The sequence below is a fragment of the Rhinolophus sinicus genome, chromosome 5 (assembly GCF_057876585.1).
Source record: "Rhinolophus sinicus isolate RSI-liver-muscle chromosome 5, RSI-T2T, whole genome shotgun sequence".
Classification (NCBI taxonomy): Eukaryota; Metazoa; Chordata; class Mammalia; order Chiroptera; family Rhinolophidae; genus Rhinolophus; species Rhinolophus sinicus.
The window spans coordinates 62,403,294-62,430,961 of NC_142505.1; the positions used below are offsets into that span (position 1 = coordinate 62,403,294).

Below are 27,668 nucleotides of genomic sequence, written 5' to 3' on the forward strand. Positions count from 1 at the left end.
AGGAGCTCAATACACTTTTGTGGAATAAATTTCACTATGGTGAGTGCACCTTCCAGCCATGCTGTGGCAGGTATGGTGATCTCATTGAGGTTAAATATAATTTACGAGTTGATGCTGCTGAAATCAGGCTGGGAGTCTAACATGTAGACAATTTCTAAGACACACAGTCATGAAATGGATGGAGACTTTCAATTGCACCTACTGCTTCCTGCCACAGTACTGCCACACTCCATCAATAGTTTCCCAAAAGATACTCTCACGTTTTTGCTGCTAGTTTTCCCAGAGGCAGAATGTTTGGCAATCCATGGCATTAATGGCAGACCTTGGACACAGTTTTTCCCTCTTTCCCACACTGAGTTGGAGCAAATTAATATTTAGAGTAAGGCAAAGCTAATTTGGTGATGGGTGGTTTGGTGCCTTTCAGTAAAAATCCAATAAATGGACTGGACAGAGCCATCAAACTTTTCTAACAGCTAATAATTTCAAATCAAAACATTTAATGCACTGAGAAAAACTAAAGCATATTAGTCATAGGAAGTTAAATTCCACATGATGATATTAAAAGTACATACCAAAAACTAACCTCATTTTGGTTTAGTATTTTCCGATACTCTGTGCTCCGTGCGAGAATGGTGACTCGAATTTTTCCATTCTGTAATCAAAAGGAAAAGGCAAAATAACGCTGTGCATTCCTGAAAAAATGAATGAACATCTGAACTAAAATGTGATTTTCACAAACAGATGAAACTCAATAAGGATACATTCCTCAATAAGGATCTTTTTTTTTTTTTAAGCCTGATTCCTTTACAGTTCTCTCAGGGAATGAAAATGCATCAACTTTAGCCACAGAAGATAAAACCTGTTCATTATACTTTTCTTTGGTTGGTTGGCTACATTTTTTTTTAGCAGCGGTTGTATGGTTTAGGTGGAAGTTTGGAGAAGGTTGGGGAGATATGACAAAAGAATGACAAAAAGGAGAAAAAAAAGCACATTCTTCCATTATCCCTAGTTTATCTTTCATAGGTTGCTGGCATCACTCCAGGTTAGAAATTGTTAACTCAGAAAACACTGTCTTCTTTTTTCTACAAATGTGGTATTGATTTTTATTAAAGGTGAAAAGTCAAGCCCACCTCAGAACCCATAATGCAATAAGTCCTCACTTAATATTATCTCACAGGTTCTGTGACTGAGCGAAAAGACAAAAAGACGTCTAATGAAACCATTGTTACCATAGGCTAATTGACATAAACAAGAGTTAAGTTCCTAGGGCACCGCACCAGTGTTATAATGAAGTGACATTGAATGAAACAACATTATTTGAGGACCTGCTATGTATTCATTACCTTGGGTCCCTCTTGTGTGATGTTCAGTCTGTGTAGTACATGCTGAGAAAATGCCCTGAATAAGCCAGTATTCTGACAGCCAGATATCTAAAATAGAAACAATGGTTCACATTACAATGAGTGTTTCTGTATTGCTATTTAAGATGTTGTCAAGTCATATATAAATGTTATCTTAAAAGCCTACCAGGAATAAATTCTATAAATACAAATGTTGACAATGGATAACATGCTTACCAGAGGAGTATTATAGAACAGCCCGTATCTCATCCGGGGCAGTAGTGAAAAAATAGCTTCTTTAAAACATACCTAACAATAAAGATATTTTAAAAGGTAAGAAAAGGTCATTTGTACCCTTCACACCAAAATGGCACTTATAATTGTAGAAAATAAATTTTAGTTAACCTCGATTTTACATTAAAATATTTTCACTAGTAAACTATTTCACTCAAGTGAAATTCATGTTTTTGGAAAAACTATGGGAAAATGTTTTTAAAATGTACCTGGTTAATAACCACACAGATTCCAATTATAAAAAAAAACAAACTGAGAGGTCAGAAATCAACGGTAATAGCTAATACAAACTCATATTAATCATCTATTTGATAAGTGAGTCATCTGCAATAACACTTATTTATAGACATTTCAATAAAGTGTCCAGTACCCTTTTGGAATCATAAGTTTTCAAATGTATAACATCATAATCAGTAAAAGCTTTCCATGTGTCGGAGAATAGATCGCCATATCCATAGGAGCTCTGAAAGTGGAAATAAAGTAAGTTAGGTCAATAAAAGGATGCAACATGGCTTTTCAAGAATGCAACACTGTCCCTAAATTAGCTTGTGAGTGTTAAGAACTAATGATCCTAGACTAGCTCATAAAATTCATATAAAAAAATGGATTTTCATCTTTGGCCTAAGCAAGTACCTAATTTGACATAGTATCATCAAAAGTAATCACTGCAATGATAATCTCAGTCTGTTAAAAGTGTATTGTTTTTCCACCCTAACCCTTTGTATTTTCATGTCTGAGACTGTAGTTGTTGTGTTTTGTTTTGTTTTCACCTGTGAGTTTTCTATCCACATTGCAGATACACACGACACATACATACACCACCAGTTGTCCACACTCTGACATACCCAGTGAGCAAATACTATCCGGGTAAATAGAACATGCCTTTGGAAATAAATTTCAGAGCAAGATAATGCCTTGAAAGTTTTAACATTAAAGATATAATGTATATCTTTATGACATGATCTACCCATTGACTAATGAGTAATGTGATAATTCCATTAATATTAACAAGAGTAATACCATGTTTCCCCAAAAATAAGACCTCGCTGGACAATCAGCTCCAATGCATTTTTTGGAGCAAAAATTTATATAAGACCCAGTCTTATATTATATTATGTTAGATAAGACCCAGTCTTATATTATAGTAAAATAAGACCAGGTCTTACCTGAATTTTTGCTCCAAAAAAGCTGATTGTCCGGCTAGGTCTTATTTTGGGGGAAACACAGTAATAATAATAACAACAACAATAATAATAGCATCTTGCACATTTCTGTGTTCACGCAGGTACTGTCCTAAGCATCTTACATTATTAACACATTAAATCACCCCAAAAACTTAATGAGATGGGTAATATTATCCCCATTTTACAGATGAGGAAACTGAGACACAAGTAATATGCTTAAATTGCAGGGCTGGTGTGTTTGCAGAGCTGGGATTAAACCCAGTGTGCTTGGTTCCAGACTCCACACTCATAAACTCTGTACAGCAGTTGCCTCTCAGCAGGAACTAATTCTTTTTAGTACATTTACCAAACACATTTCATTTCTCAAAAGTAGAAATTAATTATGTGCTCCATCAGCTAAAGGAAGGAGATCAATTTATTTCATGGAATAACTTAGATTGAAAAATTCAGCCAATAGAAATGAGAGATATGTATTGTAGGATTTCAGTCAAGGCCTCAGTTGGTTATGTATGCTGTTCATTACGTTCATGTCTTTTTATCCTTATGGAATTCTTTTTTCAGATTATGAAACCCACACTTTAGAGTTATTTCAAAGTGATTAAGAACTGTTAGGTGTGGTGATCAATAATTCCTCCTTTAATGGTTCTCCAATGCCATTCTAATGATCGGCCTTCTCAACACCCTCACAAGTGAATGTCTCTGTTCTGGCTCAACAATCAATCAAGGGCAATTAAAAGCAGTGACTCTAGACAGCTTCTTGAGATAAAATACCTCAGATAAAACAAGGTGCCTTTGAGAGGAAAATTTAACAGTAAAATACAGTAATCCTCACTGATCCCTTTTAAGGAAATTGTGTATTATTCAGGAATAACCATCTCTAGAAGCCTCTCTTCCATGTTCCTCAAATTCAAATTATCTGCCACGGAGGGAGGAGGGACTTCTTTCTGGTCTCATGTTGAAGAATATTTGGATATTCTTAAAAATAACATAACATTTGTTCCTGTGCACGTCTCAAATTTAAACATGCACATAACCTATGACTTAAATGAATGTATAAAGACATGTACGTATATGGGAAGGATGTTCATCACAGCATTTCAGTAAAAAGCAAAGAACTGGAAAGGAACAAAACGTGATCTGGGTGGGGACAAAACACATGCACTGAAGCACACACTGAATAGCTATAACACACATTGAACTGAATATCGCTAAAAAATGATCACCATCAATGTTCCGACCTGGAAAGATGTCCACGATATAATGGTAAATTAGTAATATGGGAGAGAGAGCATATTTTCTATAAGGATATATTTACATGTATTCCAATAAAAAAAGTTTTACGAGGGACTCGCACATTTTAACGGCAGTTACCTTTAAGGGAAATGGAATTGGAAAAAAGAACTTTTTTTTAACATTACATACTTATGTGTTGTTTGAACTTATTGTAATTAAAATAATAATAAAGCTATATTACTTGCGTAATTTAATTCCTTGCGCAATTAAAATAATAATAAAGCTATATTACTTGTCAGCACAAGTAAACATGGAAAGCCTGCAGTAATCTCCCCTTTTATTCACTCTATTCTGCAGAAGTGTTCCTTCACGCACCTCAGGAGGCTGGTGGCCTTACCCACGCCTGAAGGGAGAGGTCAAACTGCTAAACTTTGTGAGGACGAGAGGGAAGGCCTCATAGGCTTCTTTCTGGGGACGGTTTGTAACACGTCACTACGATCTGAACTGCAGCCACAGCCACCCCTCTGCTCTTCCTCTGGGCACACGCTCCCCTCCCCGGGGCATACAGCTCTGCTGGGCACACAGCTCCCAGGCACAGAGCTCACCCAAGACCTTCAGGCCTAGCTCCGAGGTACCACTGTCCACTACCAGGGGTTCAAGTTACAGTCAGCCTGGGGGTCATAATGTTGCTTTATTCAAGGCCTTACCAGCAAAAGGGAAAAGTCAGAGCCCATACAACACCTTAACACCTTAACAACACCTCCATCCTTCAGTAATCTGTGGACCTCACTTCTGGAGCATCTCAGCAGGCTTCTCTGTCCTGAGGGCCTGAATGCATGACTAGCAAAGCCACTGACCAAGAACGCAGGTGTAAAGTGGATGCACAGAGAGCAGCAGAGGCGGGCAGCACGTCAGGGAGCCCAACCTGACATCACGTGCCTAGTGCCCTGTAACCTGGGAGCTCCGTGGTGGTTGCACAGCCCACTCGGCCATCCCAGCAGACACTGAGAAGGGAGGGTTGGAGAGGTTGGCTCAGTTTAACTTAGTTCACTTGAGGAACACATGGAAAAGCATGCAACAAGACACAAGGAAGCTTCTGGAAAGTGTCTAGACAAACTTCTGTCAACTTAGCAAGTTCTGTGGGAACTACAGGGAGGTGATAAAACACTGTGTTGGGCGCAGGACTGGGGTCAACCTGGACAGGAAGCCTGGGCGCCTCCCCTCGCTCACTGTCATCACACAACAGTCTGAGCTCCCTTGCCTGGGAAACAAGCTAATGAAACGCTGGTCCACTGAGTGCTGTGCACATTAAATGAAATAATATCAGGCGTCATTTAAAAAAGCACAACTTCCCTGAGTTAGTCATTCAGGGCTGCTGATGGCTGATGATTGAGGCCTAGAGGCGCTGACACAAAAAGAAGAAAAAAAGGGGACTGTTGTGCCCTTTGCTCACAGAAACATTTTTAAGAAATGAAACTGTGGTGGCAGCAAAACTGGAACACAAAGGGAAACGTAAGTATATGCAAGGAAGGACACCAACAGAGAGCGTTAACATGCCAAGAATCAAAGAACCAATTCTCAGTAGACTTCAGGTCAAACTACAGGTTCAGGGCGCAGTGATAATGAAAACCTATCTACACAGCTCAACTATGAGCGTCACATAAGAGGACCAAGTGGTAGCAAACCCATCTCCCCTTCTGCACAAGAATCTGACCCTCAGATGACTGCCTAGCCCTGCTCGCTGGGAACGAAGATGGATGTGTCAACTGTATTTCTAGGTGACACTGCTTATGATTTAAAAAGATGTTTGATAGGTACATCTTCCCTGGCCTGGGAAAGGGTGCAATGACCTTTGTAACTGGCTGAATCTCTTGTGCGGATCCCGGGGGCTTTGCCAATGCAGTTTTCCTAGGAGATACTGGGACATGAGACACCTGCACCTGCCCCAGGTGGATCCCATCTCCTTGCACTTGAGCTGTGCTGTGTGGGCTGTTACCGTGTTTCCCCGGAAATAAGACCGGGTCTCATATGAATTTTTGCTTCAAAAGATGTTTTAGGGCGTATTTTCAGGGGATATCTTTGTTTTTCATGTACAACAATCTACATTTATACAAATACAATCATGTCATCTTCTGGAACATCGTCATAACGTACTAAATGCGTCCATCTGGCTGATGATCTTAACTGGGGCTTATTTTCGTGGAAGGTCTTATTTTTGGGGAAACACCATAGAAGGACTCCTTCCAAAAGAAATGCCTGATGCTGCCCTGCCAGCACGCTGTGGTTCCCCTGCAACACTATTCTGAATAGACTCAGGCCAGGATGGGGCAGCCAATGAGTGCCCTTCCCTGGAGAGCTGGAATGCTTCTTTGAACCCTAGATGACTTCTTGGTGAGTAGTCCAACTTCCCAGCTTAGGCAGCCTGTCTCATGGACACTATAAAATACGTGTTCTCCTGACCCATTGTCTCTGTTATCGTTAACTGTCATAGCACATGTGCTGTGTGTCAGGCATTGTGACTGTCCCTACACTATAGGGTTTAATCTCAAAACGACACTGAGGCAGATACTGTAATTATCCCATTTCACAGTTGAGTGCACTGGGGACACTCTTGGGGGGATACCTTGACAGGCAGAGGGGCCAGTATGGAAAGCAGGGAGAAGGCAGGAAGAAAAAGGAAAAGAAGACCACACTAACAGCAAATAAGCAAATAGCAGGTGTAGTATTTAGGTGCACGCCTCAGCCCCGCCCTGTGTAGGGAGCTCAGACACACAGCACAGCTGCCATGGAGCAGCTGCAGGGAAGCTGCAGGGGAGCAACGGCAGACCTGGACTGGTAATTACAAGAGGCCCAACTGGAAGCAAGGCAAGCTCTCCCCTGTGCATCATGCAGGGGCTCACAGAGGTCAACGGAAGGTCAAGCCTTCACATGTCAGTCTCAGAGGAACACTAAGGAAGGCTTTTGGTGTTTGGAGCTCTACCAGCCCAAAGGGGGACAGAAATCTTCCACTGCCTCACTCTAACATGTGACGAACAAAGGTATATAGCGATCTATGTGTCTGCCATACACATACGTACATGTAAATACATATTCACACATTCCCAAGTATTTGCATATGTATGGGTATACATGTGTACATGTGTGTATTTAAATATGTGTCTTAGAAAATTCCACTTTGCCACATCAGAGTCCCAGATTTACTGAGTGAGGCAAAGACAGAACTGAGAACTGAAGCCGAGGGCACACATTAACTCACCGTGTCCCACATCACGATGTACACGTCTGTACTGAATGAATTATTAACATGCTGAGTAATATAAAGATTGATAAAGTCACAGAAGTGGTGGTACATGTTAACACCTAGTATTGGAAAAAAGAAATCAACATTAATTAACCCCGAAGAACACATGGTTATACAATTTTTAATATACCCAATCTATTTACAGTGAGATGGACTTTTAGCTAAAATAAATGGGGAAAAAAGTTTTCCCAAACATGAAATAATCCATACTCAGTTAGTCCTCAATTTACAGGTTGATTGGGTTCAAAAATTCACTTTAAAATTGGTTATTTAGAAATCAGGAATGCATTTTCCCATATACACTAAGTCACAAATAATCATTAAGTTCCCAGAAAAAAAATAAATAACAGAAGCCTATTTAGCTCAAAATTCAGTAGAACTATAGTACCATGAAGGTTCATTGTTATTTTTTTGCAATTATTTATTTTAAAATATGAATTAGGCAACACCTGTCCATCATAAGTGTTGAGAATGACAGAAACTATTAACATTGTGGTATTTTTCATTCCTGTCTCTATTTTTTCTATTTAATCACTACTTACAACATTGCTTCTTGGGAAAATATTAGCCAGCTATTATTTAAAAGGGCTGAATGTCTTAGGTTCTAACTGAAAGACCATGAACTTTGGAATCAGAAGAACAGTGCTGAAGCCCAGCTCAGCCATTCATGAGCTCAGACAGTTCACAGAGTCCCTAAGCTTCTCTCCCAGAAACAGGAAGTCATTATACTTAGGTGCCAGCTTTGTTAGGAGAAATGCAAAGATTATCTAAAATGACCCAGCCGTGTGCCTGGCACATACTGAAACCTGAATGAAGACTAGCGGGGTCCTGCTGAGTCAGACAGGAGAGGGGAGCACCAGAGTTGCTATTAGTTAAGTTCCTCGGGCCGTCATTAAAAAAAAAAACCCAAACACATTCTCCATCTCTCTCCTTCTCACTTAGGTGTGCAGTACCCAATATTCAACCTGGAAATGTGCAAATCTAAACAGATAAAATTCCAGGAACTGACATTTAAAACATGCACCTTCGTGAAGGGAAAACGTTGATTAAAAGAAACCCGGTGACTCTTAAAAGCAAAAATCATAAAATATTCTGACTTCATTCCCACAGTAAGTAACAACACTGTGTGCCAGAAAATAAGAGTTAAAAAAACACCCAGTTCTTTTGAGGCTGGTATCTTAGATGAATGTTTGGAGGGGGCTCCTTTTTCACCCAGAGAAATCATGGCATATTTTCAAATAAACAAGAAAAAGAAAGTTTTATTCGAACACACCCCCTTTCCCCAGGTGGCACAATGCAGACACTAGCTTTCTCATGGATCATTCACCAGGTTTATAACAGTTATTGAAGAATGCAGCATGCACAGAAGAGCACTTAGGGCTATAAGGATTTATAAATGAGGGCGAAAACGTGGCTTTGTCCCTACGAAATGTGTCCCCTAATGAGTCTTGTTCTACAGAATGAACATTTTCTCAAGGTAAGAGCTAATATGTAAAGGAAAACTGGAGGACAGCATAAATTAGAAGAAAAAAGTAAGTTACGATTGTAGGAAAGAATGGTCCCTGTCTACCCCAGCCTGTTGTACCTACTTTACATACTTTATTGCATAAGTATCTATCTACATAAATTTCACACTTCACATATACTCAACATTTTTACAGGCAGATCACAGTGTTTTCTTGGCTCCTTTTTAATTTGCATATTTTAAAAATGAGTCAGGACCTTGAACATATCATTTTTACTTGTTCTTATTTCAAAAACTTAAACTTGTCTGATTTCTGAACCTAATACTTTGTAATATAAGAATTATGACTACAGAAGGCAGAGCACATTAAAAATAAGATCAAGAGGACCGGCCCGGTGGCTCAGGCGGTTAGAGCTCCATGCTCCTAATGCCGAAGGCTGCCGGTTCGATTCCCACATGTGCCAGTGGGCTCTCATCCACAAGGCTGCCAGTTCGATTCCTCAACTCCCGCAAAGGATGGTGGGCTGTGCGCCCCGCAATTAATGACGGCAACTGAACCTGGAACTGAGCTGTGTCCTCCACAACTAAGATTGAAAGGACAACAACTTGACTTGGGAAAAGTCCTGGAAGTACACACTGTTCCCCAATAAAGTCCTGTTCCCTTTCCCCAATAAAATCTTTAAAAATATATATATGATCAAGAAATTATTGTGATTCTGAAATATTCACGACAGAGGGCTCGCTATATTGCACTGTAGGCCCAGCCTCTTGTGAATTTTGACATGGTGTGGCATAGTAATCTTCATCTCTCAGAGAACGTAGTACGATTCATGCTTCTCCTCTCCAGGAGAAACTAGTCACAAAGTTAAAATTGTGCTTGCAAGTTGAGAGTTAGATGCTATAGGCATCAATGGGGAAATCATTGTAATTTTCACTTTGTTTCCTACTAATATACTGCAGAGCTAACCTCCAGAGGAATTGTAAGTTAACTTCAGTCATGGAAACAATATCAGAAAGTTTGCCAGAAGACGTCATGGGTATTCCTTCCCCACCCACAGTATACACAAGGCTTTAACTTTGAAAAGATTTCTAATGAAGCACAGTCTAAATCAAATTGTTAAAGAAAGGACACCGGGTAAACCTAGTTACAAAAGGTATACATGCACCTTCTCTCTCCTTCTGATTATTTTGATACATACGTGCAGTTTTCTCCTAAAATACCAAAGGTGTTAAATAATGGGACATTCAAACCAGTTCACTTCTTCACAGAAGAAAGCAGACAGCAAATCCACTGTTCAACGTCTTACTGTTTCCCAAAAAGTCACAGGAAATAGCTACATACATATATCAAAAAAGGAACAAAGCCTCATCAACTAATAAACAACAGGCAAATTAATTTCTCACCTGCATCCAATTTCATGAAGTAGGTTGGTTTTTCAATAACAATGTGACATTTAGCATCTTCTATAGGTCTGAAGTCGAGCTGAGTATAGCTTTGGAGCTCAGCAAACCTGGAATTATGAATTGGGAGATGCTTTCAAAGATACTCCTGAGCCTCCTACTGCAACATTGTACCTTAAGATCTGTTCATTATGGTGATTGTATTTCCAGAATATTTCTTAGGAAGACATGTGGAACTTCTCAAACTTACTGACACTAACGTAACTTGATACCGATTTTGATATTGAGACAAGGAACAAAAATGATTTTAAATTTCAGTGCAAGATACGCTGGTAGCTTTCCAGACAAAAAAAGAAATCTGCACACTGAGTTGACTAAATAATCTACCAGTAAAGTGGGAAGATTCAAAAAGCTTTCCTCTAGTCTGAGCAGGCTCAGAAGTCACACTGACCTAAAGGAGCTCTTGTGATGGAGTTCCTGGATTCGGAGAAAGATGGCATTCTAAGAGCTAGCGAGTGTCTCAGAAAGACAGCAGACAGCTAAGCTTCCCAGAAGAAAGGAAAGTCTTTTTCTTGGAAAACATCTTTGGAAGCCACATGGCACAGGTTTCTTCCGTGTAAAAGAAGACAATCACAAGCATGTGACAAGAGATATTTAGAATTAACCTAAAGATCATTTGTAACGCTTCATCTTTGAAACTACATCTGATGTAAAACAAATATCAAACAGATCCTCTTAAAATACACACAATGCTGAATTATTGTGGTTTCAAAAATATGTCCACAAATTCTTTGGTACTTCTCCTTTCAAGAGGTGGAGATTAATTCCCTCCCCTGAAGGTGGGCTGGACTTACTGACGCACTTCTAATGAACAGAATATGTCAGAAGTGGTGGTATGTCACTTCTGAAATCAGGGTATACAAAGACTAAGACCTCCATCTTAGGGCATTCTTTCTCTTTCTCTCTCTCTCTCTCTCTCTCTCTCTCTCTCTCTCTCTCTCTCTCTCTCTCTCTCTCTCTCTCTCTATCACATGCTCTTAGGGAAGCTGGCAGCCATATTGTGAGTAGGACAAGGGAGAGGCCCACATGGCATAGAAACGATGCCTCCGGCCAATACCAGAGAGAAACTGAAACTTATGTAAAGATTAATTAAAAGAAACCTCATTTAAATTGGAGTTGCGAGGGCCTGTAAGGGGAACTCTCATGCACTATTACTCCTTGTCAATTACCCCAAACAGGAAGACGTGTCTTCTACAGGAAGATGTTTTTCTATTCTATTACTCCAACAGTAAGAAGGAGAATGTTCTTCTCACTTAGGAACTCAGTCAACCAATGAATTCACTCAACCCACCTCAGCCAATGAAAAGCCACTACGCTTCACACACCCAGTTTCTTCCAATAAATTCTTTATTTACAATAGCCCTCTAAACTTCCCCTTTCCTCTGTAAAAGAATGTTCCTCTCTTTTGTCCTCTAGACTTGGGAATGGTTCACCTTTAGACTGCATGCCCTTGATTGCAATTCTTTGTTGTTTCCAAATAAAACCATTTTGCTGGAGAAACACTGAGCCATTAGTTTGAGGTCAATAATTACAACATGAGTGAGCTTAGAGGCAGATTCTCCAGGCCCAGTTGAAGCAAGAGATGGCTACAGCCCTTATCAACAACTGACCTATATTCTGTGGAAGACCCTGAGTCAGAACCACCCAGCTCAGTCGCCTCCAAATCCTGACCATCAGGAACTTTGTGAGATAATGAATGTTTGTTGTCCTAAGCTGCTAAATTTCTTACACAGCAATAGATAATGAATACACATATACTCTAGGGTATACGAGGTCTGACAATTTGCGAACTCATTCTAGAAAAAGTGCTACATACCTCATTGCTGAATATCACTAAGGTCACCTTTGAAGTACTCCCTTTGGGAAGCTATGCACCAATGCCAGCGCCTAGTCCACCCTTCAACGCAATTTTGGAACTCTTTTTCTGGAATGGCCATCAGAGCTGTTATTGAATTACTCTTGAAGTACTGAATGTCATCAAAATGTCTCCCTTTCAGTATTTCCCTTATCTTCAGGTAAAGAAAGAAGTCATTGGGGGCCAGATCAGGTGAGTAGGGAGGGTGTTCCAATACAGTTATTTGTTTACTGGCTAAAAACTCCCTCACAGACAGTGCCGTGTGAGCTAGGGCATTGTCGTGATGCAAGAGCCATGAGTTGTTGGCGATAAGTTCAGGTTGTCTAAGTTTTTCATGTAGCCTTTTCAGCACTTCCAAGTAATAAACTTGGTTAACTGTTTGTCTGGTTGGTGAAAATTCATAATCAATAACCCCTCTGATATCAAAAAAGGTTAGCAACATCATTGCAAAAAGTTCACTAACTTATTTATCAGACCTCATATTTTGGAGTAATTTGTTACACAGCAGTAAATAACTAACACAAATGTATCCCAGGGAACCACTATGTGGAATCAGATATTAAAATGTACTACGAATCAAAATGTCTACTAAACTACAGGAACTCCTACTAGAAAACTGTTAAGTCAAGGAAGACACTACATTGTAGACTGTACAATGTCATAGGAATGTATGGTAGATTATTATTCTGAAGGATGTACTTAGCATGAATATTTGACCTCAAAAATTAACGCTACATAAGAGTATCCCACGTGACTTGTGGTATTGTGATTTATAATATACACATTCGATCTTCATGCCCATTTCTGGCACAGAGTTCCTAGAACCCTTGGGATTTCCTAAGTGATAAGAGCCACAAAGGTCTTTTGTTATGTTAATGTGGTAGCTTTTGGACCACCCTTTAGTTGGGGGGATGGTTACCAGAAAAACCAACTATATGATTAGAGGTTTGGAACTTTCACTCCCATGCCCTGACCTATGAAGAAGAGAAAAAGGCTAGAGGTCAAATCAGTCAGCAGTGACCGATGATTTAATCAACAATGCCCATGTAATGAAGCCTCCACAAAAAAACTGAAAGGCGAGCTTCCTGGTTGGGGAACACTTAGAGATTTGGGGAGAGTGGCGTGGCTGGAGAGGTCATGGAAGCTCGGCACCCTTTCCCCAGACCTTGCCCTATGTATCTGGCTATTCCTGAACTACATTCTTTTATAATCAACCAGTCATCTAACCAGTAAAATGTTTCCCAAATTTCTATAAGCTGCTCTAGCAAACTAAACCCAAGAAGGGGGTCATTAGAACCTCCAATCTATAGCTGATTGGTCAGAAGCACAAGTGACAACCTGGGCTTACGACCGACTGGGGTCTGAAGTGGGGGGTGGGGGCAGTCTTGTGGGACTGAGCCCTTAACCTGTGGGATCTGATACTACCTTCAGGTACACAGTGTCAGAATTGAGTTGAACTGTAGGACAGCCAGGTGGTTTCAGAGAATTGCTTGGTTCTATGTAAAACGTCCCCCACCACACACACACATTTTAGAATTGGGGGCTCAGAACTTTATACTATCAAGGGGTAGCATGAGAGTTTCTTTGGGATGTTGGAACAGTTCAGTATTCTGATTCTGGTAGTGGTTACATGCACCTAGGCATGTGATGTAAATTTCACAGGACTATACATCCCCCCAATAATGAGAGCATATAAGCACTAATGAAATCCAAATGTGTTTACTTATTAATATTGTCTCAATGTCAATGTCATGGTTTTTATCATTGCGCTATGGTTATGCATAACGTCACCAATAGAGGAAGTGGGGGTAAGGGCATAATGGAGACTCCTTGTACTATTTTTAAACTTCTATGAGTCTAAAATTATTTTCAAATAAAAAGCTTTTAAATTGCCGTAATTCCTTAATTTCTAGAGATGATAAATTTCTTGACAGACTATAGAACTAGTTTAATATGTAAAATGTTTTAAATCAAAACATATTCCCCAATTTACATCAAGTTCAAAAAGCTGATCAATGGTGCTGAGAGTCAGGACAGGGTCTGCCTTTGGGGAGAGGCGTGGGGGTTGTGGCTGGGAGAGGGTCTGGCCTGCTGCTGAGGGCCTCTTTTTGACCTGGGTAGGAATTACACAGGTAGGCTCCCTCTTTCACACTTCTCTATATGCTTGTTATATACTTCAGTAAATGTATATTTCTTTAAAAATGTATTCCCCAAAACAAGGGCAGCAATTATAAGGAGTTAATAAAAATTCATTTTTTAATTGATTTTTTTCTTTCATTAGTAAACAGTAACTACTACATCATACTTCCTAATATTTTAAAAACATGTATTTGATTCTGATACAACTGACAGAATCACTCCATAGCCATCACTCCCCAAAAGTTTATGCCAAATTATCTACAAATGAAGTAACATTTTCCATTTGAAAGTCCCCACCAAAATCTGCAAGTACCAAAAATAAAAGCAAATATTTTAGAAACATATTGAAAAAAAAAAAAAAAAGTCTCACCAAGACTGCAGAGGGCTCTTACGCTGACCTTCAGACATCAATGTACGAACGTCAAGTTTACAGTGTCCTCCAATTTCACCAGTCTGGAAAAAATCTTCCTTAAATCTAGTGGACAACAAAAAATTAAATTGAGTTGAGAAAATTTTTTTCATGACTCAAACACATGGGTTGTAACCAAGGTGGTTTACCAATTTCTAAAATCAGTTTTTCATCAGAATTTATCTCTTTATAATAGAATATTTCAAATGTATACCAAAGTAGCAGAATGGTATAGGAACCTGATGGATCCATAATCCAGCTTTACAATGATCAACTCAGGGCCAGTCTGCATCTTCCACCCGCACCCACTTCCCACCTCCTCGCCATGTTATGATGAAGCAAGGCCTATCCCTGGGTCTGAAAATATTTCAGAATTCCCATAAGATTTTAACATCAACCACTTAATACCTGTCATGGTTTCTCTTGACGTTTCTTAAATCAAGATAGAGATTGGCTGCTCTGCAGTACTGAAGATAACGGGAACATACCAGACTTGAGTCATTCTGAAATAAAATGAGAAAAAATAAAAAAATAATTCCGAGTGTTCACATTTTGAGGACACACCCAGACTTGCTAGACATGTTGTCAGCATGTGTACCTTCAAGTTGAAACCACACAACACAATGAGGAAAGCTTCCCGAAGACTACTTCTTTTTAAGGAATTTTCCCTTCCCAGCAGACTTTGGCCAAGCATACTTTTGCCAATTTTCACACTTTTAGGTGACTATGAAGAACCTCCAAATGTTCTATTTATATTACCTCAGATTTTAAAGACAAGGGTTGTATGTGTGGTTCAGTCCTCAAAAAAAAGGGCACTCAGAACCACCTCTACCCCAACAACTATGTGAAAAAGCATTTTTCAAAGACACGCCAAATGAAACAAGGAAGAATAGCACACATGAGGCATTAAAATGCAAGGCTGAAAGGGCAGTTTGCCCATTTGGATAAGAGGTACTCTCTGCAAACCACGAAACTTGTGGGAATCCTTGTCTCAACAGCAATATGAAGGCACCATTGTTTAAATCACTGAAATAAACACATTTAAGAGTTATCTGCCAGAGTCTGTTTCTGTTTCTACCAATCTGGTTTGTGCTGAAAGAGGGATGGTTTCAAAAACTTTCATCCACCCTGGATTTTACTTACAGATTTGAATGCCATCTCGTTGTTTCTCCCATAATCCCCAATGACACCAGGCCTTATTCTTGGCCAGCAAGGAGTTGTGGAATCCAGTTGGTGAGGATCATAGGCTGATAGCACAAAACATACCGAGGTAGCTCCTGACCCAGAAAGCATTCTGCACACTGCCTTGGAAGAGGTGTGCCTGGTGCAGTGTGGCTCTTCCCTTGCCCTTGCAGCATGAACAGCTGGACTCCATCCAGCCAGAGGACTCACCACGGAACACAGTATCTGTTTGAGGCACCCGCTCAGTGCAGAAATGCCACACTTCCTTGCAAGAACCGCTTCAAGTTCTATTATGTGACATCCTCCAAAAGTGCTACAGAGCATATATTCAGTTGTGCAATGCAGGTGCATTTAAAAATATATATATTTTTTAATTTTCTGGATTGCCTGGACATAATGGAGACCCATGAGATGTCAGAGTCAGCCAGGATTCAAGAACATTGGGAGATAACAGACCTTAGTCATAAGGGCTTACAACTCCCTGGACCTTTAAAAACTAACACAGCCCTTTGCTGGGAGCCAGGCCGTGCAGGGAGCGTGTTTATATGCAGACTCTCATTTCATCCTTCCCACAAGCTATGAAACAGCTACGGCTTAAAAGCAGAAGAAACTGAAACACAGACAGGTTGGGTGCCCTGTCCAAAAATCAGGATTTGAACCCTGCTCTTCTACTGACTATCCCAAAAGTGCCTTGACAACGTGTTTGTCTCACCAACTTAGTGCTGTCGCATGGCTGACAGCAAAGAGAAAAAAGATCTGTGTTTTAATTCTAGACGTATAATTCTGTGTCACAACTGTGTGGTCTTGAAGAAGCTGCTTAACGTCTGAGGACCCTGTGTTCCTCTCTGGTCAAGTGTCATCAGGAATACCTGCCCTGCCTATCTGCCACGCTTGTGAGAAGTGAACTAGCTTACACAGCAAACAGCTTTTGCAAACGGCAAAGTCCTAAACAAGCACAGAGCAGTATGGTGGGGTGTATCATCTGTCCCAAACTACTGGCAAGGGAATTTGGAAAGATGCAATTTATCAATGTATTGATAAATTCTTTAGCACATTCTGGGGGAAAATGCTAAACCTAGTGATGTTTTAACAGCCTCAGATACGGTCATATGATATACAGAGGATGCCAAAAAAATGTATACACATTTAAAGAAAGGAAAACTATTAAAATTGTAATAATATATACCAATAACAAAAGATGAATACAAATCACGTTTGACTTCTGCAATTACAAGAGGTGCTCAAAGTGGTTACCATCAGCATCCAGACACTTCTGATTACAGCAAACTAACTGCTTGAGCAACGTCGACCAAAGTGTCTACTTGTATACATTTTTTGGCACCCCCAGTATGTGTAAAAATGAGAACATGGCTTCCAGATGAAATAAAAGCTGAAGCCATAAATATGAGAAGGAGGGAGTCCTTTCACAGAGCCATCTATCTTGTTTTTACATTCTGATCTAAACATTACAAGTATCTTAAAATAAACATGCTTGTTTATTAAGAGGCTAAACCCCCACCGGTTCCTTAGGCTGGCAGAGTACATGTAGTTCCTCCAGCCGCTCTCCAACGTATCCAAAGTCAGCTTGTTTCCAGAATATGTCCTGGGCTGATTCCAGGGTATCCGTCCTATGTGCAAACAAAGAGATTCCGTGATATTTTTCTTTTAACTTTCCTGAACCCTGAATTTTCTTTCTCAAAGTTAAATTGCTAGAAATTTATCATTAATTTTTTTAAGTAAACGATCATAATTTTCCTAAAACTATCCATTGTTACATGAAGTTACCAAAATAAGTTATTTGCAGACTTAGTCCCTTATAATAAAAATACGCAACAGAAAAGTATGAAGTTAGAGTCATCTGGAACTAAACAAAATGAACTGCTAATTACTGTATTTTCCTTACTCCACTAACCTTGCATGTATTGGAAATACTAATTATACTTACCTTTCCCCTCCAGAATCAAGAAGAAACCATCAATTTACCTTCTAAGTGTTTGTTGGGGGTAAATATTTTCTGTGATCTATATATACTGTTTCCTCCCTCTAGCAGAGGAAATGACAGATAGTCTTCTGGTGGGGAGGAGGGGGATTAGTCAAGTTGAATCCATGACTGTGTAAACAAATGATATCTAAAGGAATTACTATGCAAAACCAAAAGTTCCTAGCTAGGAATTGGGGCATCAGCATATACTGCAGAGAAAGATGACTTAAAGGGGAGGAGTTATTTCGTCTGGAAACTTACCATCCCATGTCAACGTAGGTGCAAACAGGGTAACCAAACCTGAATTCTGGTTTGCAGGATTTCTCATAACCCCAGCAGTACTTTAGATTTTCTAAGTGTTTCTACAACATAAAACATGTGCATTTAGACTGGTTGCCCTTCTTCTGACGTTTAGGGATTTTTCCATGAAGAAAACAAAGCTTTATTAGAACTTTCACTTTTATGTTTTACAATACAAATCCATGTAATAAAAATAAGTAGAGTAAATTCTAAGAATAGTAGTCTTAAGATTCTTAATAACAATAACCTTAATCATCCCCAACCCCACCACCATATCTGTCCCCTAACCAAAAGTCTAGGCTTTATCTAGACTACAAAGACCACCTGAATTGGGACTTCTGGAAGTAGCTTAATGAAACTACCTTTCTCAGTGAGCAAACTGACTAGAAAATCAGTCCCCAAAGAGTAATACAAAATGGAATTTCTGTCACCCAAAGCATCACAGCTAAATTAAATGCATCAGCAACTTGATTCATCAATCAAGATCAGCAGAGACCACACAAGACACGGAGATCTCCACAGCCCCTAGGGGACACAGCAGTTGCAATTGGCCAGGGAGCTTAGAAACCACTGCTGCGGGGCCCAGGAGCAATGCTGGGCGGTTCCCAGGTTCCCACGCCCCTCTGAACCAGCTTCCTATGCAGGCACCATGGGAAAGGAAAAGCCTCACAGCTTGCTTTGATCTCTAAGGCCTCGTGAGATGTCTTACTGGGCTCCAATTTGAGCCTTTCCAACAACTAAAACAGAAGGAAAGCCACAGTAACAGTCTTAATTATGCGGAGACAGAGGCAGAGGTGTTATTATCGAAATTAAGTGCTAAGAGACCCTCTTCCGTGCAGTTAAAGAAAGAAGAGATGTGAGATTCTTTAGTTACTTTTAACTAGATATTCTTTTCTGCATAAAATCTATTTGATTTATTTATAGAGTATATAAATAGTATTGGCTGCCAATTTTACTAGTGATTGAGATTTTATTTTACCTGTGAGTGGGACATAATTTTAAACAAAGGTTAGTCACTTAGAAGCATTAGATGAAATACAATGATTGACTCAAACTTATAGTCGAAAGATAGAACTTTACCTGCAAGCTCAAGTTATAAAGCAGAACTCATAAGCTAGCCTAAATTGCATACTTTTAAAAATAAGTAAGAGGAGAAGAAATACTTACCTTATAGGGACAATGTGAGTCTTTCTTACAGACGGTGGCAATCTGCCTATTGTTGTGCAGAAAGCAGGGGATGTGCTCTTCCGGCAAGTGGAGGCTGCCATAGTCAAACAGAGGTTCGCCCGGAAGGGGAACGCCATCTGCCTTGGGAGAAGCCTCTTCTTGGCTGCTCAGTGGGACGTCATGAAGCAATACTCCAAAGACAAACAGCATTAACATAGCAACCTCCACACCTAGAGATCAAATGGAAACACATGTTGGTTAAGACATAGCCTGTAAAAATAAAAGGAGTCAAGGGCTAAGCATAATTACAACAAACTTTGCTACATTTCCAAGTAATGTTCCTTTACTCAACAAATATTTAGGTGCCAGGCACTGTTAGGAGTTGTTAGAATAAAAATTATTAACTTCCACTGCTGAAAGTCTTTTTATAAGTAAGGTTTTATCGAGTCAAAAATGTTAGCCAAAAAGAAAACCAATTTGGGACATGGAGTTTAACCCACCAGCAGCATGCGGAGGTAGGAAAGACAGCATGTCCACTGCCCCAGAGTTTTGTAAGCGTTTCTATACATCAAATAGAGGGAAAGGGGAAGAAAGAGATGGTCTGAAAGAATTTACCTGCGCTTAGGCAAAGGGAGGTGAAGCAGGGCCAGCTCTGGGGCAGCAGGGTCCTTCCCACAAGAAATGTCCCCTGCTGTGGGGTGGCTGTGGGCAGCAGCCCCCAGAGCCCAAGTGTAAACAAGTGGGACACCTGGAGTAGGATGGTGCCTGGCTAAAATAATCTGCTGAAATAACCACCTGAAAATGAATCCAAAATCCCAGCAGGCAAAAGAGGAATGTGAGATGTCTTTTGTCAGCTGGCCCACAGCCATTAGCAGACTAATAGTTCCGCCTCAGAGCTAAGTATACAAGGGTGATAAGAACAAGAAAGACTCCTGCTCTCATGGAGCTTATAACCTAGTGGAAAAGACATAAAGTAAACAGTCAAATAAGCAAACACTTCAGAGGATGACAAGGGTTGTGAGTCAAATAAACCAGGTGCTGGCAAACTTTTTCTATAAAGCGCCAGGTAGTGAATATTTTTGTCTCTGCAGACCATAGAGTCTTTATGACGACTCAATAGTGCCTTTATCAGGAAAGCAGCCATAGGCTCTGCTAAAGGAGTTGGGGTGGCTGTGTTTGAATAAAATTTCATTTACCAAAATGGGAGGAAGGCCTTGATATGACCCAGTTTGCTGATACCTGAAATAAATGTAATAGGATAGACAACATAGCATGATGGTTAAGAACACGGACTTTAAAACTAGACCAACTAGGTCTGAATCCAGCTAGAGTTTCCTAGGCTGTATGACCTTGAGCAAGTTATTCAACCTTCCTATGCCTCAGCTTTTCCACCTGTAAAATGGAAATTATAATAAACCTTGCTCATAGGGCTGTTGAGTTAAATATTGGTAAAGTGTTTAGATGTACCTGGCACATTAAATGCTTTGTAAGTGTTTATTAAATAAATGTTTAAAGTCATGTTGGATGGGGTGTGGAGTGCTAAATAACATTTGAACTGAGGCCTGAATGATGAGGAGCAGGGGAAACATGCCAGGGAGACAGAAAAAGTGCAGTGGTTCTGAGCAAGTGTGCATCTGCTGAATAAAAACTAATAATCACAATCAATATGTGAGTATATACTATGTGCCAGGTAGTCTTCTAAGTAGCAAAGACACAGCAATAAACATGCAGTCAAGAACTGAACTCCTTGCCCTTGTGAAACTTATATTCTGATGGGTATAATAACAATCTATGATAGCAATAGCTGAGACTTGAAAAACTCCAGAACTGAAATCCAGGCAGTCTGCCTCAGAGACTGGACCCTTAAACTCTCTCTGTCCTGCTTTAAATTGTGAAAAGAGACACTGGTCATGGACCTGACTGTATTTCTGCTATATAGCATAGACAATAATCATGCTATTCTTGGTTCATTTTAGTGGTATCATTTTTCTATTAAAAAAAAAAGAAAAAAAAGATGTTCTTTCCACAAGGTGATAGAGCCAGCTTACACATTAGCTGCTCCCCAGCAAGGTCTGCTGTCACTGGGGCATACTGGAACACCCAGCTTTCAAAAGCAGTCTTCACTATGGGCGAAAATGATGGGGCTTTCAGACTGCTATGTTCCATCAGGCCTCAAGTTTCAAAGCCAACAGAGCATAACTGGACAGTGGGGACACCGAGAAGAAATCCTTTTCCGTCTGGAGTGGTAAATATAGTGGTTTTATTTGTTTGTTTGTTTGTTTGTTTTGCTTTAGGTGTATCTAAAGAGTATATTGTTATCTGTTGTAAAGGTGAGCTGAAGTTTTGGTTAGGACTTTTACCAGTGAGTAGATAGCAATTTTACAAAATTAAAAATACATGTTCATAGTCACAGTGTGTTATAATTAAAACATTTACCTCTTTAATCCTCAGAACAACCCAGAAGCTGTCGTGCTGTTTCAGGTATATAAAACCTGTCAGAAATGAAATATATTACCTTAAAAAGATGCTAAAGTAGACTTTACCACCCAGGTGATATTTTGAATTAAAGGAAATATTAAGAGACAAAATAATTTAGTGAGCTAACCACTAAGTAGAAGGCCTGGCTGGTGGTGCTCTTTGCCTTGATGAATGCCATAGCTAACAGCAAAGTTACAGGGACCACTTCAACACAGTAACTTAGACCAGATTCTCATGGTGGGCAGGGAGCAGACGGCCGTCTTTATCCAGGCATCAGCTGGGACAGTAGGATAAAACATTCCTAGGAGCAAACGATTTGCTGGGTTCTCACCACAGTGCTAGTCCTCACTGAATCACACTGCTGCCTGAGCCTCACGGTTCAATTGGCAGGACACAGGATGTCCTATTCCTTGACTCACCCTTCCCAGTAACAAAGTCATTGTTATGACCCAGTCCTGCCCTATGGTTATCCAAGTCCATTGTGCGGGACTGAGCTCTAGCCATCACAACTAAACCCACGATGCATGGAGGAGGAGTAAGGCTTAGGTCATGGGAAAAACCTAGACTCAGATCAGAAACCTGGTTTTTGCAGAGGGCACGCACCCACTTGCATAAGCTAGCAGAGGGTGGCTGCTGGTGCATGAAAACACACCCTCAAGCCTGGCAGAAAGCCTTTCTGTGCTGAGTCCTGTTGCAAGGCCTCCCAGGGAAGGGTGGGGGCACTTCTCCAGCCGATGGGAGCTTTAGCAGCTGAGCTACTTTTTCCTTCAGCACAAAGCAGCTGGCTCCCTCCACTTCTGGATCCCTTGACTGGATTTCCAGAGGCCTAAAAGCGGGGAGGAGAAAAGGGGAAAGCCCGAAAGATGATGAGGTGAAACGCAGAGGCTGACAGGGACCACAGTGGCTGGGATGCGGCAATGCTCTGTGACAGAGCTTGGAAAAGATTAAAGAAGGCGGTGGACAAATGAAAAGCTAAACTCAACTGAGCCTCACAATGACTCCTAAATTGCTCGCCCCCACTGTGCCAGAAGCCTCGCGGTCGGTACAAGGCAGGGGGTGAGAAAGGGTTTGACCAATTGGGATGCCCAGGTGGAGGTCCAGCTTCCTGCTATAGCTTCAGTTGGGGAACCAGGGCTGCGGAGTCAGCTGCGAAAACCCTTCCACCGCCACCATGGCGCGTTCGGGTTCTCCACCCGGGACACCTCTGGGGGCTGCTCTGGGGACCGCCCACCACCCTACATCGCACCCCTCACTCCTACGCCTCTGGTCCCCGTTGTGCCTCGAGGGGTCTAGGGGAGCGCCTCCGCCCCGGCGGGGAAACCGTCAGCGCGGCGCGGTCCGGGAACCCCGCATCCTGCCCGCTATAGGCGCGGTGAAGAGGCCGAGCGCCCGGGGCCGGGAGGGCCGGCGCGGGCCCGCTGGCGAGGGGAGAGAGGCGGCGGCCCGCCGGCGAGCCGCGCGGGGAACGGGCAGGAGCGCCCACCGCGCACGCGGGCGAAAGAGGCGCGCGCAGCCCGGCGGCCGGGGACGGGCGCGGGAAGGCTTCGCAAATCCCGGGGCGAGTCTCACCTGGAGCCGGGAAGTCAGGGCCACGGAGGAGGAGGAGACGGCCGCTGCTCGGGGGAGGGAGTCGTCATAACCGGCCACTGCCGCTCACCGGAAACCTCGGGCGCCAGAGTCTGCGCGGGGAGGCGGGCCCGCGCCCGCGGAGGGGGGGCCGGAGCAGGAGCCGGGAGCGGGGAGCGGCGCCCGGCGGGGCGCGAGGGGCTGGGGGCGCGGCTGCCTCCCGGCGCTCGGCGGCCAGGTGGCGGTGAGAGCGCCGAGCCCGCCGCCTCAGCGCTGCTGGAGAGAAGCTCGGGCGAAGACGATAAGGCGCTTACAGGACCTAGGATAGGATGGTAGCGAGCCCGACTCTCCTTTATTCTGATTGCGCGGCACTGAGGTGGATTTTTACAGTTTTCTTAATTAGGGCAGAAGTTGCCGCCCTAACTTTCAAGTTCGGGGCACTTTCTGGTGGTGAGGATTCTTTGGCGTCCTCGCACATTATATAGTAGTATACTTGCCTCTCTCCTTACCTATCCCAAACTCACCAAGTTCAAAGGCTATTACTCTGTGCTGTTTAATTTTCATTATTTTATTATTTTATAATTATTTGGATTGTAATTGTTTATTTTTATTATTTTATCATATTTATTTGAACGCCCATCTCCCACACTGTCTTCTCTTGGCATCTTAGGTACTAGCGTGCTTTCTAGTCTAGAGCTGATCATTAAATGCTGATTCAACTTGAACTGATTATATGAAGGTTGTACCATCAAAATAAACTATGCTCACATGAAGTCACCAGTATGAAGTCATATGATCATAAGGAAACACAGCAGTTCATTTCCAAAGGTTTACATGCTTTAGAAATAATTTTTAGATGCTATTATGAGAATTGCTTACAAGTTCCATTAGTAACCTGTTATATGGATCTTTTTTCAAATAACGCAAAAACATTGGTATTTGACATGTGCCAGTCATTATTCTAAAGCACTTCACAGTATTAACCGTTTGTTCTTTATGTAGAAGGCTTTGCCACTAAGGGAACTACTGCTCTATTATTTCATACTGTGCTCACCCTATACCAATAATGACAGTAATTTTTTTCTCTGCTTTTTTTTCTTTTTAACAGGACTTTATTGGGGAACAGTGTGTATTTCCAGGCCTTTTTTTTTCCAAGTCAAGTTGTTGTCCTTTCAATCTTAGTTGTGGAGGGTGCAGCTCAGCTCCAGGTCTAGTTGCCGGTACTAGTAGCAGGGGGTGCAGCCCACCATCCCTGGCTCCAACCAACTGAGCCATCCGGCAGCTCAGCGGCAGCTCAGCTCAAGGTGCCTTGTTTAATCTTAGTTGCAGGGGGCGGGGCCCACCATCCCTTGCGTGACTTGAGGAGCTCAACAGGCAACCTTGTGGTTGAGAGCCCACTGGGCCATGTGGGAATCCAACCGGCAGCCTTCAGAGTTAGGAGCATGGAGCTCTGCCTGAGCCACCAGGGCCGGCCCTTTCTATGCTTTTCTCAGCTTACTTGTCACCATCCTATTTTTGTCATGTACAGGAAATGTAGCTTTCCTGTTAGCTAATTCAAAATGAATCTTAGTCTTTTAAAATAAATGTTTTGAAAAGCTGTTTTGCCTCTGAGTGATGCATATGTTTATGTGTGTGTGTGTGTGTGTGTGTGTGTGTGTGTGTGTGTGTGTGTGTGTGGAGATTTATAATATGTAAAATATATATATTATAAAAAACAATACATGAGAAAGGCTTATAAAAATAGGTTACTCTCATTGTAAGGACATACAAGCCAATTAAATTGATGTGACATGTACATGGTACTATTTTAAATGGCTACACATTAAGTTGAGGTCATTTGGACTTAGAGGAAACAAGACAGAGCTTCTGTTTTACGGCAACAGCCATTCTCAACACAGAATTTGCCCCTCAAAAATATCAGTCAATATTAAAATTCAATTTTAAACTTTCTTCATATCGACATTACAATAAACTCACATCTATTAATAAGAGACTGATTGAATAAACTATGGTATATCCACACAGTGTAGAACTATGCAGGTATACACTGCAGTGTATAGATTGAGGAATATCTCTATACACTGCAGTATTCTCTATACAACACAGTATTCAATGGAAAAACAAGGTGGAAAAAGGATGTGTAAAATGCTATCATTTATCTATGAAAGGGAATATATATATGTATGTATATGTTAATGTATATCTTCTTGTATATACATTATATAGATATGACTTTAGAATCACATAAATATTTTATGTTATAAAACAATTAAATTTTAAAAAAATAATCCTTGGTCATTGAAAGTAAAATGAAACTAATGAATCTAAATGCTATGATGTTGTGGCATACCACAACAGAAGAACTCTCCCAAGTGATTTAGAAACATAGTTCCCTCAGGACTAAAAGAATTACAAAAAAAAAATCATAAACTGTTTTCAGTAGGCAAATTGAAGGTGGCAATGTGGGTTGGGATAAACCACATTGGAGTGGTTAAGATGGTATCTTTGAGGCTGAAACTTATGACATGCAATATAGACATAAGCCTGGGGAGGTTTCATAAATACCCTGTAGTTCTAAATCTGAATTAGAGGTACCAATATGAATTAACAATATATTTTATCTTTAAAAACAAATCTCTCCTCCATCATCCATTGAAAGGCCTAAAAACAACCAGCTTTGTAGCAATATCAGCATAAGAAACATCCAAACCTGTGGAGAATTTTTATGAGTTTATTTTGTCAAAAACTGATGATTGCCGGGAAGCAAGATCTCAAATGCTCCTGAGAATAAGAATTTGCAGTTTCTTTTATGCATTTGGAATTTAGGAAGGAATTTAAGCAAGGTTACATAAAGGTGGGAAGTAGTAAGGCAGGGATTCAATTATAGGATAGTTAACAAGGTTATGTGCTCTCTGCTTACGCCTTTGAGGGGCATTACTTTGAGTGGTTATGCCTTTGAGGGGTATTCCTTCTGGCATTTCAAAGGTGTGTTAACCCAGATTCTCAAGAACAGTGGACAGGGCTTGCTTAAAAACCTCTCCTCACTAAAGAACTTACAGACCTGGGGTGTGACTACCCACATGACCTGCCCAGTTAGGAATTTATGATTTCTTACAGCACCCTTTTCCGTCCATAGCAACAGCTGTCCTTGCACCCAGACTGTGATTGCTACAAACCATTTCCCATTAAAAGGAACAGGACTCCATAGAAACATGGGTAGTCTTGGGTCTGGGGCAGCAAATGAACAAGATGAACCTGAAACATGTTACATGAGGAAGCAGGGCAGCAAACAAAGGCTATGAAGGTCATATCAGAAAGACTCAGGAACCAATTTGAAAAGGCTCCCTCCGGCCAAAGATAATTTCAAGCATCAATAAAGGTAACTATAATGGATTCAAACACAAATATGTTTTAAGTATTATACTCAAAGAGATTCAACAAATCTACCAAATACACAAGCCAAAAACCTCATTGTTTATCTTTGATGATAGAAGGGAACCCACTCTTACTGTGAAAACTGATAAAAGTATCAATTATATTAATATTTATCCTCTTTCCTATATAAATTACAATGGAAGTAACCAAATTGATGAAATAGTTACTTTTTACAGGAATATTCCATACTCAAATATGATAATTGAAACATGTCTGAAATTTGCTTCAAAATAATCAGTGTGGGTTGAGAGGCACAAGTATGAACGAAACAAAATGGGCCATGAACTGTTGAATAGTGGTAAAGAGTGTATGTGGATGAGTATATGGGGATTCATAATTTATTCTTTTGTGTAAATTTCAAGTTTTGTATAATCACAATTTGTACATTGTATTACAAGTTTGCTAAACGTAAGTTTGCTGCTCTTATATTGACATTTTGGATAGCTCATAAAAGGTGATGGCAAAATGCTGAACTATCAGCAGAATATCGTTTACTCGTTCTGATATATCCAGCTTTTTAAACCATAATTTGAAGATATTAAAGTTTTAAGCAATAAATTTTTACTAAAGTTGATGTTATGCTACAGTTGATCTATATGCTTATGATTTTACAGAAAACAAGAGAAGCAGCACTGTATAATCGTTCAGAGCGTGGACTCTGGAGCCAAACTGTACAAATCAGAATCCCAGCTTTGCCATTTACTTGCCATGTGACCTTGAGCAAGTTACTCAACCTTTCTTCATTTTAAAAATGGAGATGATAATGGTATCCACTTCAAAATGTTGAAGTGCAGGTATACAAGCCCTTTTCCCAAATCCTTGGGACCATATGTGTTCCTGATTTTTTTTTTAACAGAGTATGTACACTCTTTATATCT

The 27,668-nt window shown here is 40.8% G+C and overlaps 2 protein-coding genes across 5 annotated transcripts in view; one reads left to right on the plus strand and one right to left on the minus strand.

The window, feature by feature from the left end:
• The window catches only part of EOGT (EGF domain specific O-linked N-acetylglucosamine transferase), a 33,648-nt gene extending 10,197 nt beyond the window's left edge, over nt 1-23,451 (minus strand). Inside the window, exons 1-13 of one of the 4 annotated variants that reach the window (XM_074313254.2) lie at nt 23,359-23,451; nt 21,748-21,803; nt 19,312-19,541; nt 18,106-18,206; nt 17,383-17,491; nt 15,090-15,184; nt 14,643-14,747; nt 10,222-10,328; nt 7,308-7,411; nt 2,005-2,097; nt 1,578-1,649; nt 1,344-1,430; nt 584-652 (exon numbers count right to left, since the gene is read on the minus strand). In XM_074313254.2, the coding sequence (XP_074169355.2) occupies nt 584-652; nt 1,344-1,430; nt 1,578-1,649; nt 2,005-2,097; nt 7,308-7,411; nt 10,222-10,328; nt 14,643-14,747; nt 15,090-15,184; nt 17,383-17,491; nt 18,106-18,206; nt 19,312-19,527 (1,158 nt within the window). In that variant the 5' untranslated portion in view covers nt 19,528-19,541; nt 21,748-21,803; nt 23,359-23,451. Of the gene's footprint in view, nt 1-583; nt 653-1,343; nt 1,431-1,577; nt 1,650-2,004; nt 2,098-7,307; nt 7,412-10,221; nt 10,329-14,642; nt 14,748-15,089; nt 15,185-17,382; nt 17,492-18,105; nt 18,207-19,311; nt 19,542-21,747; nt 21,804-22,392; nt 22,415-22,441; nt 22,494-23,358 lie in introns of those variants that run through there. The other 3 variants (XM_074313253.2, XM_074313252.2, XM_074313255.2) reach the window with 3 other exon arrangements.
• LOC141567244 (uncharacterized) lies at nt 22,310-24,709 on the plus strand. The gene is made up of 3 exons (XM_074313256.2): nt 22,310-22,324; nt 23,083-23,687; nt 24,464-24,709. The coding sequence occupies exons 1-3, from the start codon at nt 22,310-22,312 to the stop codon at nt 24,567-24,569; spliced, it is 726 nt and encodes a 241-aa protein (XP_074169357.2). The 3' UTR covers nt 24,570-24,709.
• Nucleotides 24,710-27,668: the final 2,959 nt, after the last annotated feature.

Excerpts from the sequence above, each read along its gene's own strand:
- LOC141567244 (XM_074313256.2), top strand. Across the intron at positions 23,688-24,463 it reads ACAGGACCTAGGATAGGATG|GACTTTATTGGGGAACAGTG; the intron begins GTAGCGAGCCCG and ends TCTTTTTAACAG.